We start from the raw sequence: 18,486 nt of genomic DNA on the forward strand, positions 1-18,486 counted from the left end.
GTAGACATCCTGGGGAGATATCTTATCAGCAGATTGTTGGTAGAGCAATAAAAAAGACACCAAATATGTGCCCTCAGTCACTGTATATCTGTATTGTGTGAAGTATTGTAAAAAAAAAAAACACACACAAAAAAATGAGTGCTATTTCCTCCCAATTCCAGTAATTACCCAACTGCTGAGCACCATTGCCAATATTAATCTTCTATGAATTAGCTGGAAGGCCCCAGACTATGATAACACAGTATTATTAGGTATCAATTCCACTGAATATATAGTTTGGGAGAGGTGATGGAGCCGATATGGAAGATTTCAAACCTGTTCTTCTTGGATAAATAATAGAGGTAGTTGATATTTAATGACTCTGGCAGTAAATCCAGTAAAAATATTTTCTTTTTCATTCAACAATTACTATTGAACACCTACTATCTGCTAGATACTTATTTTAGCACTGGAGATTCAGCAGTGAACATAAAGTACCGAAACTCAGGGAGCTTACTTATTTTGCATTTTCTAAGTTTGGATTTTTGTTTATTGTATTGTTTATACAGAGGACACATACATATATTCCCTGAGGTGGAGAGGAAGTAGGAATTATATGTTTTATTTATTTAAAATCCTGGGTGCAATTTATGCATAACAGTAGTGAAAGAACTATGGGAAATTCTAAAGAATAAATCAGCTTCTGCTCTTAAAAGGCTTAAATTAAATTGGTTGAATTACTGGTTTCCAGCAAGGGGTGATGCTGCCCTCCCCTCAGGGAATATTTGTCAATGTCTGGAGATATTTTTAGTTGTCACAACTTGTGGGGGAGGGTAGTGCTACAGGTAGCTAGTGGGTAGAGGCCAGGAATGCTGCTAAACATCCCCCAGTGAACAAGACATCCCCACAACAAATAATTTTCTGGCCCAAAATGTCAAGAATGTCAGGTGGAGAAACCCTGAGTTAGAGAAACAAACTATATACATAAGATGTTTTATTTTAATCACAGTATTTAAATTTTGTTTACCACAGTATTAGGTGACAAATGGTAAATGAGTGATGTAACAAGGTGACAGCAATAAGAGAAACATCATTCTAGAATGTATTGTTTATTGGTGGAAATGTGGCTCAAGCTTAAGTATGTCCCTCCTGCTTGAAACAGAGAAAAGCCTACAACACTGCTACTTTCTGACTTCATCTCCTGGCACTCTCCCCCTCACCCTGCCACTCCAGCCAACTGACTTTTGCATTTCCTTGGAAATATCAAGTATTCTTCTGCTCTCATGGAATCTGCTCTTGCTGTGCCCTCTGACACAACTGCCCTTTCCCAAGATAACCTACATACACACTTCCTCACCTCCGTAGGTCTCCGCGCTGTTCAATCTCTTAATGAACCCTTCTTTAATCATACTCTATATAAAATATTAACTCCTGCCCCCTCCGCTGCCTTTCCCCTTACTACGTTTTTTGCTTTCCATAGCAAGACTGTGCCTGGCCCAGAGCAGGCACTCAAGAAATACGTGCAGAATGAGTGAATTAAGGATTAATAATGGCAACGTTCTTCATCCTAGGCAATGAGAAGAAGCTTGATAAAGGAGCCTGACTACTATTTTCCTCAATGACCTAAAACAGTGCCTGCCTCATACTAGGTACTTCATAGTAAATGCAGAGTGAGGAAGTAGCAAAGGGAGATTAATCAAAACAAGTCTATAACCACCTTTGAAAAGTATTCATAGGAAACTTACCACATTTTGTGTATATTGGCACATCTAATGATTAAATCCGAGTATTCTTACAGCTTTTTCACTTTACATTCGTTCCATGTACCTACTTTGTAGTTTAGGAGTGGTTTCTGAAATTGCACACCCTAGCTGTATTTTAAGCCAGGTATTGTATAAAATGTAAGTACATTTTAAGGAGTCTAATCCAAAGGCAGCTCTTTACCAAGCCAGTTCTACAATTTGATGTTTTCATTGCAGTACTCACTAATTCACCAACCGTGCGCTCAGCAAAATACTTTTAGGGAGGACTTTCTGGGCTAGGCTGTGCATACATTATCTGGTTTTGTTCAGACTAAAGGAAACCCATATTATCACATTCAGTGATACATACGTGCAGTATATATCAGAGCACACCAGTGAAGGTATATACACATTCAATATATATTCAGTATACCAACTCTGATTTACTTTCTGTTGGTGGTCCAAGGCTCAAACCCTCAAACCCCTGAGCTACGACTACTTGCACCCCGCTTACGTCCACCTTCTCTTTTCCATTGCCTTTCGGCGTCCTCCCTTCTAGAAGGGCCACGAGCACTCCTTCCCCTCCCTCTTGTTACGCTTTGGGAACCAGGGCTACCAATGCTGTTCCTGCTACCCCTCCCGTGGCAATCCCGCGGGCACCAGAACCGAGGACCCGCTACGTAACCGCGCTCGGTGCTGCCTAGTAACAGCGCCTGAGCGAGGGAAGCGCGCCGATCTAGGGGCGGGGCTAGAGAGCCGACGCGCACTCGCGAAACGACGTGCAGCCCCCTTCGGGGGAGGAGCCTTTTCAGTCGGCCAGGCCGGGTAGAGATCGTCGCCCAAGCGCGCGGTTGCTTGCTCTCTCGCTTTGAACTGGGAAAATTAGCTTTGGGGAGTGAAGAGGGTAGTCAGTGGCCTGACGATCCGTCTGGTGAGTTAGGCCAGCCTGAAGCCAGCCCCACACATGCTAGGCTAGACCGGCCGAACCGTGAGAGAAGTGGGGCTAGCGTCCCGGGAGGGGTGATCCGAAGGGCCGTGGCCCAAGGGCCCAAGTCCTGGATCCGAAATGTTCTTGAGCAAAGAACGGACTCACCTGTCCAGTGGATCACCCCTTCGGAGGTGGTGCCTGTCGCTGTGCTGGCTGTCCAAAGGTACCTGTTAGAGGATGAGCCACGCGACGGGATACCGAAACCGCCTCTTTACTGCTTTGATGTGACGATCTCCGACGGGGTGTACCAGGAGAAGTGCTACCTGGTCCCCAGCCTAAACGATCTCGTATACAAAAATATTCTGAATGTTGGCGTAGAAATGAGAATTTCCAGAGTCTCGTGTCTTTACAACGAGAGAAGAACAGGCCAGGGCATCCTGTGCATAGATAGCGTCCACTGTGGGAAGACCTTGGACTTCATTTCCTTAGAAACTCTCTTTAGAAATAGTGCGCACGAGGAGATACAAAAGAGGCCTTGAAGGGCGGTAGGAGTCATTACCTGGCGCTGTGGAATAACGAAGACAGGTATGGAGATATCTGGCTAACCAACAAGCAACCTGAGGAACACAATTGTAACGGTAAGGAATTAGAGGCAACAACGGAGGGTTAAAAAATAGTTTTTAGGAGCTTGGCGTTAATGGGAAAGGAAAAGGAGGCGCTTTGGTATTGTTGAAGTATTACAAGCCACGAGTGGTAGGAGACAAGTTTTCCTGAATAACAGAGAGGCGCTCGCTGAATGAAACTTGCACAGGCTGAGGCTGGCTTTTATGCCTGAAACAGCTTACATCTGATCTGGCAAACATCCTGATTTGCAGTTAGTATTCCGCTTGTGTTCATTATGTTTTTGACTACAGTGGAATTAGTCATAGTTTCATTGCCATTCCATTTGTGGAAATAGTACTTTCGGTGTTGGTTGGAGAGTGCGTAGATTTGAATAAGGCATAAAAGTTGTAAATATTTGTGGGTTTCCCATGTTTTAACCTTTATTCAAAAAAGGATGTTTCTTGATTTAGTCTTTAATAGTTTAATGAAATGCCATTGTGTCTTTGAGTGTAGCATTTATATGAATACTGCCTTTTTGAATGTGTGATTTCTTTGGGAGGCTTGGAATTCTCATGTTTTTGTTTCTTATTTCTTAGCATGGATAGTAGTGATCTGAGAAGTTCAATTCTTCTGTATCAGAAGTAGGAAGTTAACCTGAAAATGCCAGCTCGTCATCAGCAATTGCTGGAAAATGTGTTTTATGTCTTAGAGATGAAGGGGAATGATAGTAACAACTGGCACATATGAGTATGGAATGCGGAGGAAATAAAATGCAAAAAAGGAAAGCGAAAGTACAAGGGGAAAATATGATAATTTTCTACATTTACTGCTTTTCAGGCAGTTTTTTTCCCCATTATAGTCATAATGCTAGATCATAACCTTTCTATGATGTGTAACAGCAACGAACTTTAACGTGAAAAGATGACTGGGTCAAAATGTGTAGTTAAAGTAATATCCACTTATAAGGAGGAAAAGGTGTTTTAGAAATGTGTAGCCAAAGGTAATTTAAATAACTTAAGCTTTAAAAGCAGGATCATCATTTCAGGGATGAAATAAGGGGATGATTTTTGTGTCAAGCATGGAGTAAGGCTGCCTGGCCATACTACTATAAGTGTTGATCATTTTATTTTTAGAATTGGTTGTATAAATGAAAAATCAGTGTGTAGAAGAAGATTTAAGGGGGAAATAATTTGTAAAAATATTTTATTTTTCTGATTATGAAAGTAATATCTATTCATTATTGAAACTGTATTGTTATTACAAAAATTAATATCCATATGCTGAAAAATTCAGAGTACACATTTAGAAATATATTGTATTAAAAATGTAAGACCCAAGTATATTAAAATGACAAAATCTAGAAGTGGTGTATTGGTGTTCTTTCAGGTTTGCTGTGTGTTTGAAAGTTTTAAATAAAATGTTGCAGTGGAGTGAAGGACCCCTTTTACCTCCCCCTATGTCTTCAACTTTAAAATTCCAAATTGTCAGCAGTTTGGTGTATAACTTTGAAAAAAATAATCGTATGGTATTTCATGATTTACTATTCCCAATATCCCAGGCATCTTTAATGTAAATCCATACATATATTCTTCTGCAGTGTGGAGGCAGTGATTATATAAAATCATGCCCATGTGAATGAGTAATTTGTTATTATAGCAGTTATTGGTTTTTCAGTTTTAGATCCAGTGCTGAACATCATTAGGTTATGTACATGTTTGTTCATTATGTTCAAGTATTTCTGTTGAATGGATGGATTCCTGCAAGTGAAATTGCTGGGTTATAGAGTATTGAATTTTTAATCTAATGGATGTTGACAAATCACCTTCTGAAAAGGCTGTACTAATTAACATTCCCATTTCCCCATATCATACTCTTTTTAATTATATAATTTTGACTTTTTGTAATTAATTTCCAGGATTTCTTTGCTAATGGGTATTAAGTTGTTGTCTATGTATTGCAAGTTCTTCTCTCAGACTGCCCCTTTTCTCTTTTGTTTATGGTGTGTTTTTTTGCTTTCAGAGCTCTCCTATTAAGGTATAATGTGTACACAGTAAAGTAGGAAAGTCTTACAAATAGAGCTTGGTATACACACAAAGACACCCACGCACATACACATATACCCAGATTAAGATACAGAACATTTTAAGCACGCCAAAAGGCTCCATCATGCCCTCCTCTGGTCAATAGCCTACTCCAAAAGTAACCAATATTGCCATCTCAAAGCCAGCTTTTTAAAATCGAAGTAGATTATGTCTTAAACTCTTCTGCCTCAATCTCTCCAGTGACTCTCCATTGCAGTTAGGAAGCGACACAGACCTTCTACAAGGGTGCAGAAGGCCTTACAATCATCAGCATGCTCTGTAAAGAGCCTAATAGTAAATATTTTTGTCTTTGCTGGACGTACGATCTCTGTTGCAGCTATTCAGGTTTACTATTGCATAGTATACTTTAGTGACAATCAGCAGAATTATTCAGAATAAATAATATCTACCTCCCAAACAAGATGTTTAGAACTCTGCTTGATTATGAAGCAGTTTGGCATACTGCTATATTGGATTTGAAAGTATTTGATTTCGGATATTTACATCATAAATGGCTTGGGATTACAGTTTTCTCTTTTCTACTGTTTCTGTCACATTTTTCAGTATTTATCCAAGTTTATAAATGCTGTTATTTCTCTACTTTACTGTGCTTTAAAGCAGCTTATAGGTAAGGGAAAGAGCTATTCTGTGAAAGATGTTATTTTTTAAAGAATTATTAGAGGAATTTTAAAGAGGGAATTTACGTGTAAAAGCATGTGAGACTGGTGTGATTTTTTTTGTTTTAGTATCATTAATCTACAATTACATGAGAAACATTATGTTTACTAGATTCCCCCATCACCAACTCCCCCCCACATACCCCATTACAGTCAGTGTCCATCAGCAGAATAAGCTGTTGTAGAATCACTACTCTTCTTCTGTGTTGTACAGCCCTCCCTCTGCCCCCCCCACATTATACATGTTAATCATAATGACCCCTTACATTTCTCCCCCTTTATCCCTCCCTTCCCACCCATCCCCCCCAGTCCCTTTCCCCTTGGTAACTTTTAGTCCATTCTTGGGTTCTATGAGTCTTCTGTTGTTTTGCTCCTTCAGTTTTTTCCTTGTTGTTATACTCCACAGATGAGTGAAATCATTTGATACTTGTCTTTCTCCTCCTGGCTTATTTGACGGAGCATAATACCATCTAGCTCCATCCATGTTGTTGCAAATGGTAGAATTTGTTTCCTTCTTGTGGCTGAATATTACATTGTGTATATGTGCCACATCTTCTTTATACATTCATCTACTAATGGAGACTTAGGTTGCTTCCATTTCTTGGCTATTGTGAATAGTACTGAAACAAACAAAGGGATGCATCTGTCTTTTTCAAACTGTTCTGCTGCATTCTTAGGGTAAATTCCTAGAAGTGGAATTCCTGGGTCAAATGGTATTTCTAGTTTTAGTTTTTTGAGGACCCTCCATACTGCTTTCCACAATGGTTGAACTAATTTACATTACCACCAGCAGTGTAGGAGTGTTCCCCTTTCTCCACATCCTTGCCAACATTTGTTGTTTGCCTTTTGGATGGTGGCGATCCTTACTGGTATGAGGTGATATCTCATTGTGGTTTTAATTTGCATTTCTCTGATAACTAATGATGTGGATCATCTTTTCATGTGTCTGTTGGCCATCTGTATTTCCCCTTTGTAGAACTCTCTGTTCACCACCTCTGACCATTTTTTGATTGGATTATTTGCTTTTAATTTGTTGAGGTGTGTGAGCTCTTTATATATTTTGGGTGTCAACCCTTTATTGGATCTGTCATTTATGAATATATTCTCCCATTCTGTAGGATGCCTTTTTGTTCTATTGGCAGTGTCCTTTGCTGTACAGAAGCTTTTCAGTTTAATGTAGTCCCACTTGTTCATTTTTGATTTTATTTTCCTTGCCTGGGGAGATACGTTCATGAAGAAATAACTCATAGAAATGTCCAAGTGATTTTTGCCTATGTTTCTTTCCAAGAGTTTTATGGTTTCATGACTTACATTCAGGTCTTTGATCCATTTGAATTTACTTTTCTGTATGGTGTTAGACTATGATCCAGGTTCATTCTCTTATGTGTAGCTGTCCAGTTTTGCCAACACCAGCTGCGGGAGAGGCTGTCATTTCCCTATTGTATATCCATGGCTACTTTATCATATATTAATTGACCATATAAGTTTGGGTTAATATCTGGACTCTCTATTCTGTTCCACTGGTCTGTGGGTCTGTTCTTGTGCCAGTACCAAACTGTCTTGATAACTGTGGCTTTTTAGTAGAGTTTGAAGTTGGGTAGTGAGATCCCCCCTGCTTTATTCTTCCTTCTCAAGATGGCTTTGGCTATTCGGAGTCTTTGGTGATTCCATATGAATTGTAAAACTATTTGTTCCAGTTCATTGCAGATTGCTGTTGGTATTTTGATAGGCATTGCATTGAATCTGTAGATTGCTTTAGGCATGATGCCCATCTTGGCAATAGTAATTCTTCCTAGCCAAGAGCATGGGATGAGTTTCCATTTGTTAGTGTCCTCTTTAATTTCTCTTAAGAGTGTCTTGTAGTTTTCAGGGTATAGGTCTTTCACTTCCTTGGTTAGGTTTATTCCTAGGTATTTTATTCTTTTGGATGCAATTGTGAATGGAATTGTTGTTTCCTGATTTCTCTTTCTGCTAGTTCATCATTAGTATATAGGGAAGCAACAGATTTCTGAGTATTAATTTTGTATCCTGCAACTTTGCTGAATTCATATATTTTCTAGTAGTTTTGGAGTGGAGTTTTTAGGGTTTTTTATGTACAGTATCATGTCATCTGCATATAGTGACAGTTTGACTTCTTCTTGACAAATCTGGGTGCCTTGTATTTCTTTGTTTTGTCTGATTGCCGTTGCCAGGAGCTCCAATACTATGTAAATAACAGTGGGGAGAATGGGCATCCCTGTCTTGTTCCCGATCTTAGAGTAAAATCTTTCAGCTTTTCGCTGTTAAATATGATGTTGGCTGTGGGTTTGTTGTATATGGCCTTTATTATGTTGAGGTACTTGCCCTCTGTATACATTTTGTTGAGAATTTTTGTCATGAATAGATGCTGAATTTTGTCGAATGCTTTTTCAGCGTCTATGGAGATGATCAGGTGGTTTTTGTCCTTCTTTTTGTTGATGTGGTGGATGATGTTGATGAATTTTCTAATGTTGTACCATCCTTACATCTCTGAGATGAATCCCACTTGATCATGGTGTATGATCTTCTTCTTGATGTATTTTTGAATTTGGTTTGCTAATATTTTGTTGAGTATTTTTGAATCTGTGTTCATCAGGGATATTGGTCTGTAATTTTCTGTTTTGGTGGGGTCTTTGCCTTGTTTTGGTATTAGAGTGATGCTGGCTTCATAGAATGAGTTTGGAAGTATTCCCTCCTCTTCTATGTTTTGGAAAACCTTAATGAGAATGGGTATTATGTCTTCTCTATATGTGTGATAAAACTCAGCAGTGAATCCATGTGGTCCTGAGGTTTTGTTCTTGGGTAGTTTTTTGATTACCAATTCAATTTCTTTGCTGGTAATTGGTCTGTTTAGATTTTCTGTTTCTTCCTTGGTCAGTCTTGGAAGGTTTTATTTTTCAAGGAAGTTGTCCATTTCTTCTAGGTTTTCCAGCTTGTAAGCATGTGGATTTTCGTAGTATTCTCTAATAATTTTTTGTGTTTCTGTGGGGTCCGTCATGATTTTTCCTTTCTCATTTCTGATTCTGTTGATATGTGTAGATTCTCTTTTTCTCATAATAAGTCTGGCTAGGGGCTTATCTATTTTGTTTATTTTCTCAAAGAACCAGCTCTTGGTTTCATTGATTTTTCCTATTGTTTTATTCTTCTCAATTTTGTTTATTTCTTTTCTGATCTTTATTATGTCCCTCCTTCTGCTGACTTTGGGCTGCATTTGTTCTTCTTTTTCAGCTTCAATAATTGTGACTTTATACTATTCATTTGGGATTGTTCTTCCTTCTTTAAATAGGCCTGAATTGCTATATACTTTTCCCTTAGAACTGCCTTTGCTTTGTCCCACAGAAGTTGGGGCTTGGTGCTGTTGTTGTCATTTGTCTCCATATATTGCTTGATCTCTGTTTTAATTTGGTCATTGATCCATTTATTATTTAGGACTGTGTTGTTAAGCCTCCATGTGTTTGTGAGCCTTTTTGTTTTCTTTGTTGGTTTATTTCTAGTTTTATGCCTCTGTGGTCTGAGAAGTTGGTTGATAGAATTTCAATCTTTTTTAATTTACTGAGGCTCTTTTTGTGAGCTAGTAAGTGGTCTATTCTGGAGAATGTTCCATGTGCACTTGAGAAGAATGGTATCCTGCTGATTTGTGGTGTAGAGTTCTGTAGATGTCTGTTAAGTCCACCTGTTGTAGTGTGTTGTTCAGTACCTCTGTGTCCTTATTTGTTTTCTGTCTGGTGGATCTGTCCTTTGGAGAGAGTGGTATGTTGAAGTCTCCTAGAACGAATGCATTGCATTCTGTTTCCTCCTTTAATTGTGTTAGTATTTGTTTCACATATGTCCTGGTTTGGGTTCATAGATATCTATAATGGTTATATCCTCTTGTTGTACTGACCCCTTTATCATTATGTAGTGTCCTTCTTTATCTCTTGTTACTTTCTTTGTTTTGAAGTGTATTTTGTCTGATACTAGTACTGCAACACCTGCTTTATTCTCCCTATTGTTTCCATGGAATAATTTTTTCTGTCCCTTGACTTTTAGTCTGTGTAGTATATCTTTGGGTTTGAGGTGAGTCTCTTGTAAGCAGCATATAGATGGTTCTTGCTTTTTTATCCATTCTGTTACTCTCTGTGTTTTGATTGGTGCATTCAGTCCATTTACATTTAGGGTGGTTATTGAAAGATATGTACTTATTGCCATTGCAGGCTTTAGATTCAGGGTTACCAAAGGTTCAATGGTAGCTTCTTTACTATCTAACCATCTAACTTTACTCTATTATTAAGCTATTATAAACACAGTCTGATAATTCTTTATTTCTGTCCCTTCTCATTCCTCCTCCTTCATTCTTGTTAGGTGTTTTATTCTGTACTCTTTTGTGTTTCCTTTGTCTGCTTTTGTGAGTAGTCAATTTTATTTTTTGCCTTTAGTTAGTATTCGGTTGGTCTGCTTTCTTTGCTGTGATTTTATTTTCTCGGTTGACATCTATTTAGCCTTAGGAGTGCTTCCATCTAGAGCAGTCCTTTTAAAATACCCTGTACAGGTGGTTTGTGGGAGGCAAATTCCTACAACTTTTGCTTGTCTCTGAATTGTTTAATGCCTCCTTCAAATCTGAATGATAATTGTGCTGGATACAGTATTCTTGGTTCAAGGCCCTTCTGTTTCATTGCATTAAATATATCATGCCATTCTCTTCCAGCCTTCAAGGTTTCTGTTGTGAAGTCTGATGATAGCCTGATGGGTGTTCCTTTGTCGGTGACCTCTTTTCTCTCTCTGGCTGCATTTAATACTCTAACCTTGCCTTTGATATTTGCCATTTTAATTATTATATGTCTTGGTGTTGTCTTCCTTGGGTCCCTTGTGTTGGGAGTTCTGTGGGCTTCCATGGTCTGAGAGACTATTTCCTCCCCCAGTTTGGGGAATTTTTCAGCAATTGTTTCTTCAAAGACCCTTTCTATCCCTTTTTCTCTCTCTTCTTCTTCTGGTACTTCTATAATGCGGATATTGTTCCATTTGGATTGTTCACACAGTTCTCTTAATATTCTTTCATTCCTGGAGATCCTTTTATCTCTCTCTGCCTCAGCTTCTCTGTCTTCTTATTCTCTGATTTCTATTCAATTAACGGCGTCTTGCACCTCATCCAGTCTGCTCTTAGGTCCTCCCAGAGATTGTTTTATTTCTATATTCTCCCTCCCAACTTGATCCTTTAGCTCTAGCATATTTCTCTGCATGGTCCATCAGCATGCTTATGACCTTTATTTCAAATTCTTTTTTAGGAAGATTGGTTAAATCTATGTCCCCAGGCCCCCTCTTGGGGATTGTCTGGGTAATTGTGGACTGGACCAAATCCTTCTGCCTTTTCATGGCGATAGAGTTGGCTGTAGGCAGGTAGCGCATGTGTCAGCTGGGAAAACAAAGTCCTTTCTTGCTTATTGGCCACCTTGCCCTTGTCCACCATCTGTGTTGGTTACCCACACTCCTGGAGCAGCCTCCGGGTTAATCCCCTAAGCTGCCATGGACAGGGTCACCATCAGGGTACCCCAGAGCCCTGCGGGGAGTGGCAGGCATGCTGGGTATGCTCTCCTGCAAGAAAGGCGCCCCTTTACGCCTTGCCCCGGTTTCCTCTGCCAGCGCCAGGCAGCTGTGCACCTGCAGCTTCCTCTGGGTCTGGCCCGGGTGGCTGGCAACTGGGAAAAGATTCTGGACAGTTGCTGTGGGCACGGCCATTCTCTGCCTGCTCTGCTGCCGTGGTTGCGTGCAGTCACTATCCAGCTGCTCGGCTGCTGTGTTGGGGCCACGCTGGCCAGGAGAATGACTGGCCGGCTGCCTGTCACCGTGAATGGCTTCAGGGGTGCATTGCCACCCAGGGGGCTGGGGCGCCTGAAGTTCCTAAGAGTTCCCAGCCTGCTGGCTTGAGTGTGCCGGGACACTTCCATCGAACTGTGAGGCCCCTGTCCCTTTAAGAATTTCAAAAAGCACTCGCTTTTCTTTTGTCCCAGGGGCACCAGCTGCGGGGACCTGCTCGCAGGTTTTACTTTTCCGTTTCTTTAATGTCCAGCACACCGTGCAATGTGTGCCTGTGCTCCTGGTGTGGATTACTAAGGCTGGGTTTTTAGCAGTCCTGGGCTTCCACTCTCTCCCCGCTCCAACTTCCTTCCTCCTGCTGGGGAGCTGGGGTGAGGGGAGCGCTCAGGTCCCTCTGGGCCGCAGCTTGTATCTTACCTCCATCATGAGGTGCTGAGTTCTCGCAGATGTAGATGTCACCTGGCTGTTGTACTGTATTCACTGGTCTCTCTTTTGGGAATAGTTGTATTTGTTGTATTTTCAAAAATATATATGGTTTTGGCAGGAGATTTCCACTGCCCTACTCATGCCGCCATCTTGGCTCCTCCGCCTGGTGCCATTTTTGGAGCTCATTACTTGTAAACTTTTTCCTTTTCTTCCACGGTTATGGTCCTACTCCAGTTTTCTTCTGCTTCTTCAGGCAATATTGGTAATTTCTTTTTTTCTAAATTATCTATTTTGCTGATATTTTCAGGTTCGGTTATATATGATCATATATAATAATTTCTTCTCTATGTTTATAGTGGGTCACATTCCTAACATTATATTTTTTCTTTCTTTGTGGTTGCATTAGTCAGATATCTACCTTTTCACTCATTTTTCCAGGGAATTGGGTTTACCAGCTCTGCTTTGTAATTCATTATTTTAAGCTTTTATCTTTATTACTTTCTGTATTTCTTAGATTTATTTTTTTGCAGTGGTTCTCAATGTGTGGCCCAGGGACCCTTGGGGTGTCCTCAAGACCTTTTCAGGGGATTGACATCCAAACTATTTTTGTGATAATATGAAGGCTTTTTACACGTTTTTTCATTCTCATTTTCTTGAAAGTAGACAGTGAGTTTTCCAGAGGCTATGTGACATTGAAACAGATGGGTATTCTAAAATAAGAATATTAATATGCTAAAATGCCAAAGAAAAAATGAGTATCCTGCTATCTTGTATTATGGTAGAGACTAAAGAGTTCGCAAAAGTGTAAATCAATGCCACTCTTCTCACTAAAACTTTTTGTTTTGGAAAATGCGGTCATTTTGCAAAAACATGTATTTATATTACACATAATAGGTTTATTATTGTTATTTTCAAGGAATGAGTAATTTTTCTTACTTTTACTTTATAATATGGTACATATTCATAGATATTACCCACATAAACAAAAGCTTTTTGTGGTTTTCAATAATTTTTAAGAACATAAAGGGATCCTGAAACTGAAAAGTTTGGGAATCACTGTTCTATTGCTTACTAATTTTTATATTGAATATCTAGTTTATTTATTTTCATTCTTTCTTTTGATAATGAACACACTTATTTCTATGAATTTACAAAGATTCCTCACTTTCTATGTGTAGCCTCTAATTCACATATATACAGACACACACGCACATACATATACATATATATAAATATATATATGTTTAGTATTATTATATTATATATATTTATAATATACATATATATACATATAAATATATAAATAAATAAATAAATATATATATATTTAGTGAAGTTTTTGAGTTAAAAACCCAGACTGGAAAAATATTAACCAGGTAGATGTCTGATAACAGGTAACTATGGGCCCAGTTATAGCAGAAATAGTAACTCTCCGAACTCTGGTTTTACAAAGCAACATAGCTCTTAAGCTTATTCCAGCCAGGAAAGAAAATATATGTGCCTTCATTGAGAAATATATAGACTGAGCTGGTGAGAAGGAATTGCTTTGGGGGATGATAATGGCTACCATTGTAACCATTAAAATAGAATTTTGAAATTACCATAATATATTAAGTAGGACTTTTTTTTCTTTTTGTGTTCTAGATACCAGAATAATTTCTGTTTCTCACCTTGAAATGACTTGGGCTGACAGAAGTTATTTTCCTCCATTGCTTGTGAGAATCTTGCATAAATCAATACTGCGATACTATGGAAAACCTGATAAAAAGATGATTGAGCCATACCAGGTATGAGTAATGATAAGGTATTATATGTTACTTTACCAGTCATAGATTATAATGTACAGATCTAACTCCATATTAGGATGATTTATATTTAAATAGTATTTTCTAAGTTCAATTTAATAATTTTTAATGTCCATAAATATGTATTTTAAAGTATTTTTCTGTAATTTTTTATACAAAGATAAATGCTTTCTGTATTGGCACCCATTAGTTCCTGGTTCCAGCTGGTCTCCTTCACACCTTTTTCTGTATATTTTATACCTTTTCTTCCCTACTCTCCCTTCTACACCAGCATTTAAGCACTCTACCTTCCATTTTTAAAAAAGGAAGAAAATGTCTTTTGACTTCAGGACTCCTCTGTTAGCTCTCTTCTCTTCACGCAAGCTCCTTGAAGAAGTAGTCTCTACTATGTGTTTTCACTTTCTTGCCTCCCAGTTACTTCTCAGCACAATTGCTTTGGCTTTTTTCTTCTGCTGGTCACTTACTAGAGACCTTCCAATTGTCAAATATGACACTTTTCTATTACCTTGACTCTGTGCCATATAATGCTGATAGGAACGACTTTCTTGATTTCTGTGCTATTTGTTTTGTTTTTTACTTAACGTTCTACACATTATTTTCACATGTTATCCATAATTGTTTTAGGTGATTTATTAAGCTTTCATTATAAACATCATATATGCTTTTAGGGAATTTGAAAAATGTAGAAAGCTGTCTAAATGAAGCTGATAAATAATATCATCCCAAATCCTACCATTCAGAGAGAGCCACTATTAATATTAAAGTGTTTTCTTCCCTTTTAAAATATGTATATATATCTATAAACATAGATATATATACATATCATATATTGTATATATCACATCTATGTGTATATGTATGCATATCATTGTACATGACTATGTATGTCATATATCAAATTATCTTACAACATGGGAATCACATTGTACATAAAATTTTGTATCATTCAACATTTTTAAATGTTTTCTATCACTAAAAATTCCTCATTCTGAACTTTACAAGGTTATGGATTCTATCATGATATCATAAATTATTCAATTATTCCCCTATAGTTTTGCTTCCTCCTTAAAACTGGAGCACCTGGTAGACAAAAATAACATATATGCATAAGCTTTTGCTCATAAGCTTTTGCTCTTTTTTTCTCTAGGCCTTTTTGGAAGTTGCTGACAGCTCAGGCACAGTGTCAGTGATTATGTGGAATACCTTGTGTCCTGAGTGGTATAAACGTTTGCGGGTTGGTTTAGTTCTTCTACTTCAACATTATTCCGTTAAAAAGAGTTATCCATTCAGGATGCAGCCTCTTCCTGTGGATCCACAGAGCAAACGAATTTCTACAATCAGTTAAGTAGTCAATGAATTGATTGTTTCATGGCTATTTTGTTTACATAAATTTGCAAATTTCCGTATCAGCCAAAGACCCTGCAAAATTAATCAAACTTTGACAACTTTAAAGTCTTTTATTCATGAAGTTTTTAAGCAATCAGTTGATAAATATGCTTATTTATTATTACATTTGTTAAGAAAGTTCATCTGAGCTATTTATTGTTGATTAATGAATGAGTTCCACTTGGGATGTATTTATTTGTATTTATCCTTTATTTATTTTATTTTTTGTATTATACTGTTAAGTTAATGACTTTAATATAGTTTTCCCTTACAGTGAGGTGCTATTAGAAAGGCTTGTCAACATTTTATTTTGAAATACTTTCAAGCTTACATAAAAATTAAAAGAATAGTATAAAGAACTCCTATATACCCTTCACACAGATACACAGATTCAACAATTGTTAACATTTATCTTTGCTCTGACATTTCCTCTCTCTCTCTCGCCTCCCCCCCCCACACACACACTGTCCTCAGAATCACCTGAAAGTAGGTAGTACTCATCATACATATCTCTTTACCTCTAAACACTTCAGTAATATTTCAGTCCTTATTTCCTAAGAAGAAGAACATTCTATTACCCCACCACAATAATCAAAATCAGGAAATTTAAGAGTGATAAAGTACTGTATATCTAACCTATAGTCAATATTCAAATGTTGCCAATTGCTACAATTTTGAAAGGGCCCTTCCTAATTTCTGTTGGTTAAACTTTGTTGGGGAGATAAATGGATGTGATAATATAGGAAGAAGAAAACTATTGATAATGGTCTAGTTCTTAGATTTAGTGGTGGACTCAAATGTGTTCAGTCTATTATTTAGCTGTATAGTTCATGCACATGTATATTCTCTCATATATGTTAAATACTATATTAAAGTAGTATATTTGTTTTTTCAGAAATCTGCCTGAACCCTCGAGATCCTCCAACTAATATAATTATCATTCCAGAAAAGCAGGTGAAACCAGAATGGAGATTGCCAAAATTAAATCACCACTTTACCACAAGGTAAAATAGCCTCTTGTAAAATACCTGAAATACTGACTTTCAAGGTTAGTTACACTATCTGTTTAACAATTTTGTTGTTTTTTAGATCAGAACTGGATGATATGCCAGAAAATCATATCTGTGATGTTATTGGCATTTTAGTTTTTGTAGAAAGGGTTCAGAGGTCAAAGCAGAAAGGTAAGCTTTTAAAATTGAAAGTCTTAAAAAAATATTTCATTGAACAGTTCTGTGTCCATATGTGTATAATTGGATACCTTCATTTATTCTAATAATCTATCCATATATAAAACTCTGAAGATTTTTGGTCATATCGTTGGATTCATATTGCTGATGGGACTTCAGAACAACCATTTATAGTGGAACTGTTTTCTACATCTCAGCCTGAAATCTTTGAAAATATTTATGCAAGTACTCAGTCCAATATTTGTATCTTTTTATTTTTGAATTGGGGGCATTAACTTAAAAACTGGCATACTGTACTGATGTACAGAGTGGCATGATACTGTGTCAGCAAATTCAAGCAGTCTGACAACATGTTTAAATTTTTTCTATATTAATATTACATTTTGTATTACTTTTCTATTCAGAATCAGTTTGGGATTGAAACCAGTTTTTAAGAAAACAGGTGCTCTTACTAATTCTCATTGTTGGCATTTCAGGAATAAAAGCTTAAGATTCAGTGAAACTAAAACATAGGCAGTCATCCTTTGCATCCATTAGGAAATTAATTAAGTTGTCCCCATTAAAGACAATGAAGACTTCACTAAGGTAAAATTAATTGGTAGAGAATTGGCAGACTGTGTAAATAAATAATGACAGTGGTAATGTGTAATTAAATAACGACAGTGGTGAGCATGATTCCATTTGAGTATTAAATTAATATTAGGCTGGTGGTGTTACACCAGCTGGTCAATATTTTACTTACTTTGGTGTTGACTTTTCCCACTTGAATTTATTCAGACATTGGTATTTTTTGCTCTAATTTTATTTATTTGAAAGCATTTTAGGTATGCCCTGTTAAATATTTTATATAACAAATTAGTCCTCAAGTTGATTATGATAAGAAAAAAAGTGTATTTAATACTTTTTAACAACTTCAGTGAATTTTTCCTTATTTGAATTTGTAACTGAAAGCTGTTTTAGATAAGGCATGCTATTTTAACTGTTTTCCAAATGATTATATGAATAAAACACTGATTGTTAAAATAAACGTTTGCCAACATTGGGGAAACTCCCAATCTTAATGACATGTAATTAAAAAAAATCAAGAACAAGGTAAAACTTGTAGAACATCAGACCTAGAGACCGTCTACAGCTGTTCTGCTGCCCCTTTATTTGCTACTGCAAATGGTATTACAGACCACTCAGGTATCACCTCTCATTAGATTCCACCCTTTGCTTGTGAGATAAAATTCTTTACCATAGGATTTCACTTATACATAGAACCTAAAAAAATCTAACAAATGAACAAACAAATCAAAAAAATATGTATGAAATAGAACTAACCCTCACCTCAGCTATTAAGGGAAAGGGCAGAAAGAGTTTTGACTAAAACTGAAGCATGGGCTTCTAGTGTGAATAGAGCTTATAGCCTCTCACATAACTTCTCTAAGGGCATCAGTGATAACCTCTGATGACAATTCCATTACCTCATTTTATATGAGTTTTATGGCCAGGTCTCTCTTTTTTTCATCGCCACTTTAAATAACAAGCTGACACAAGTTTTGGATAATGATTTTTCACAGCAATGTTGCCAAGTATGCATGTTCTATTCTCTGTGATAATATGAAGTACATGAAATATACTTTCCTAAAGAAAGGTTTGTACGGAGGAGGGGCAGAAGATGGCGGCATGAGTAGAGCAGCAGAAATCTCCTCCCAAAACAACATATATCTATGAAAATATAACAAAGACAACCCTTCCTAGAATAAAGACCAGAGGACACAGGACAATATCCAGACCACATCCGCACCTGAGAGAACCCAGCGCCTCGCGAAGGGGGTAAGATACAAGCCCCGGCCCGGCGGGAGCCGAGCGCCCATCCCCC

At 37.6% G+C, this 18,486-nt stretch overlaps 1 protein-coding gene across 1 annotated transcript in view; it reads left to right on the forward strand.

Moving 5' to 3' along the window:
* Positions 1 to 1,100: 1,100 nt before the first annotated feature.
* Positions 1,101 to 18,486, forward strand: part of RADX (RPA1 related single stranded DNA binding protein, X-linked) — an 82,767-nt gene continuing 65,381 nt past the window's right edge. Inside the window, 9 exon segments of the mRNA XM_057495380.1 lie at positions 1,101 to 1,117; positions 2,281 to 2,424; positions 2,534 to 3,183; positions 3,186 to 3,287; positions 13,889 to 14,031; positions 15,197 to 15,389; positions 16,331 to 16,439; positions 16,525 to 16,616; positions 16,725 to 16,847. Coding sequence (XP_057351363.1) covers positions 1,101 to 1,117; positions 2,281 to 2,424; positions 2,534 to 3,183; positions 3,186 to 3,287; positions 13,889 to 14,031; positions 15,197 to 15,389; positions 16,331 to 16,439; positions 16,525 to 16,616; positions 16,725 to 16,847 — 1,573 coding nt within the window.

Source organism: Manis pentadactyla, chromosome X, assembly GCF_030020395.1.
Source record: "Manis pentadactyla isolate mManPen7 chromosome X, mManPen7.hap1, whole genome shotgun sequence".
Classification (NCBI taxonomy): Eukaryota; Metazoa; Chordata; class Mammalia; order Pholidota; family Manidae; genus Manis; species Manis pentadactyla.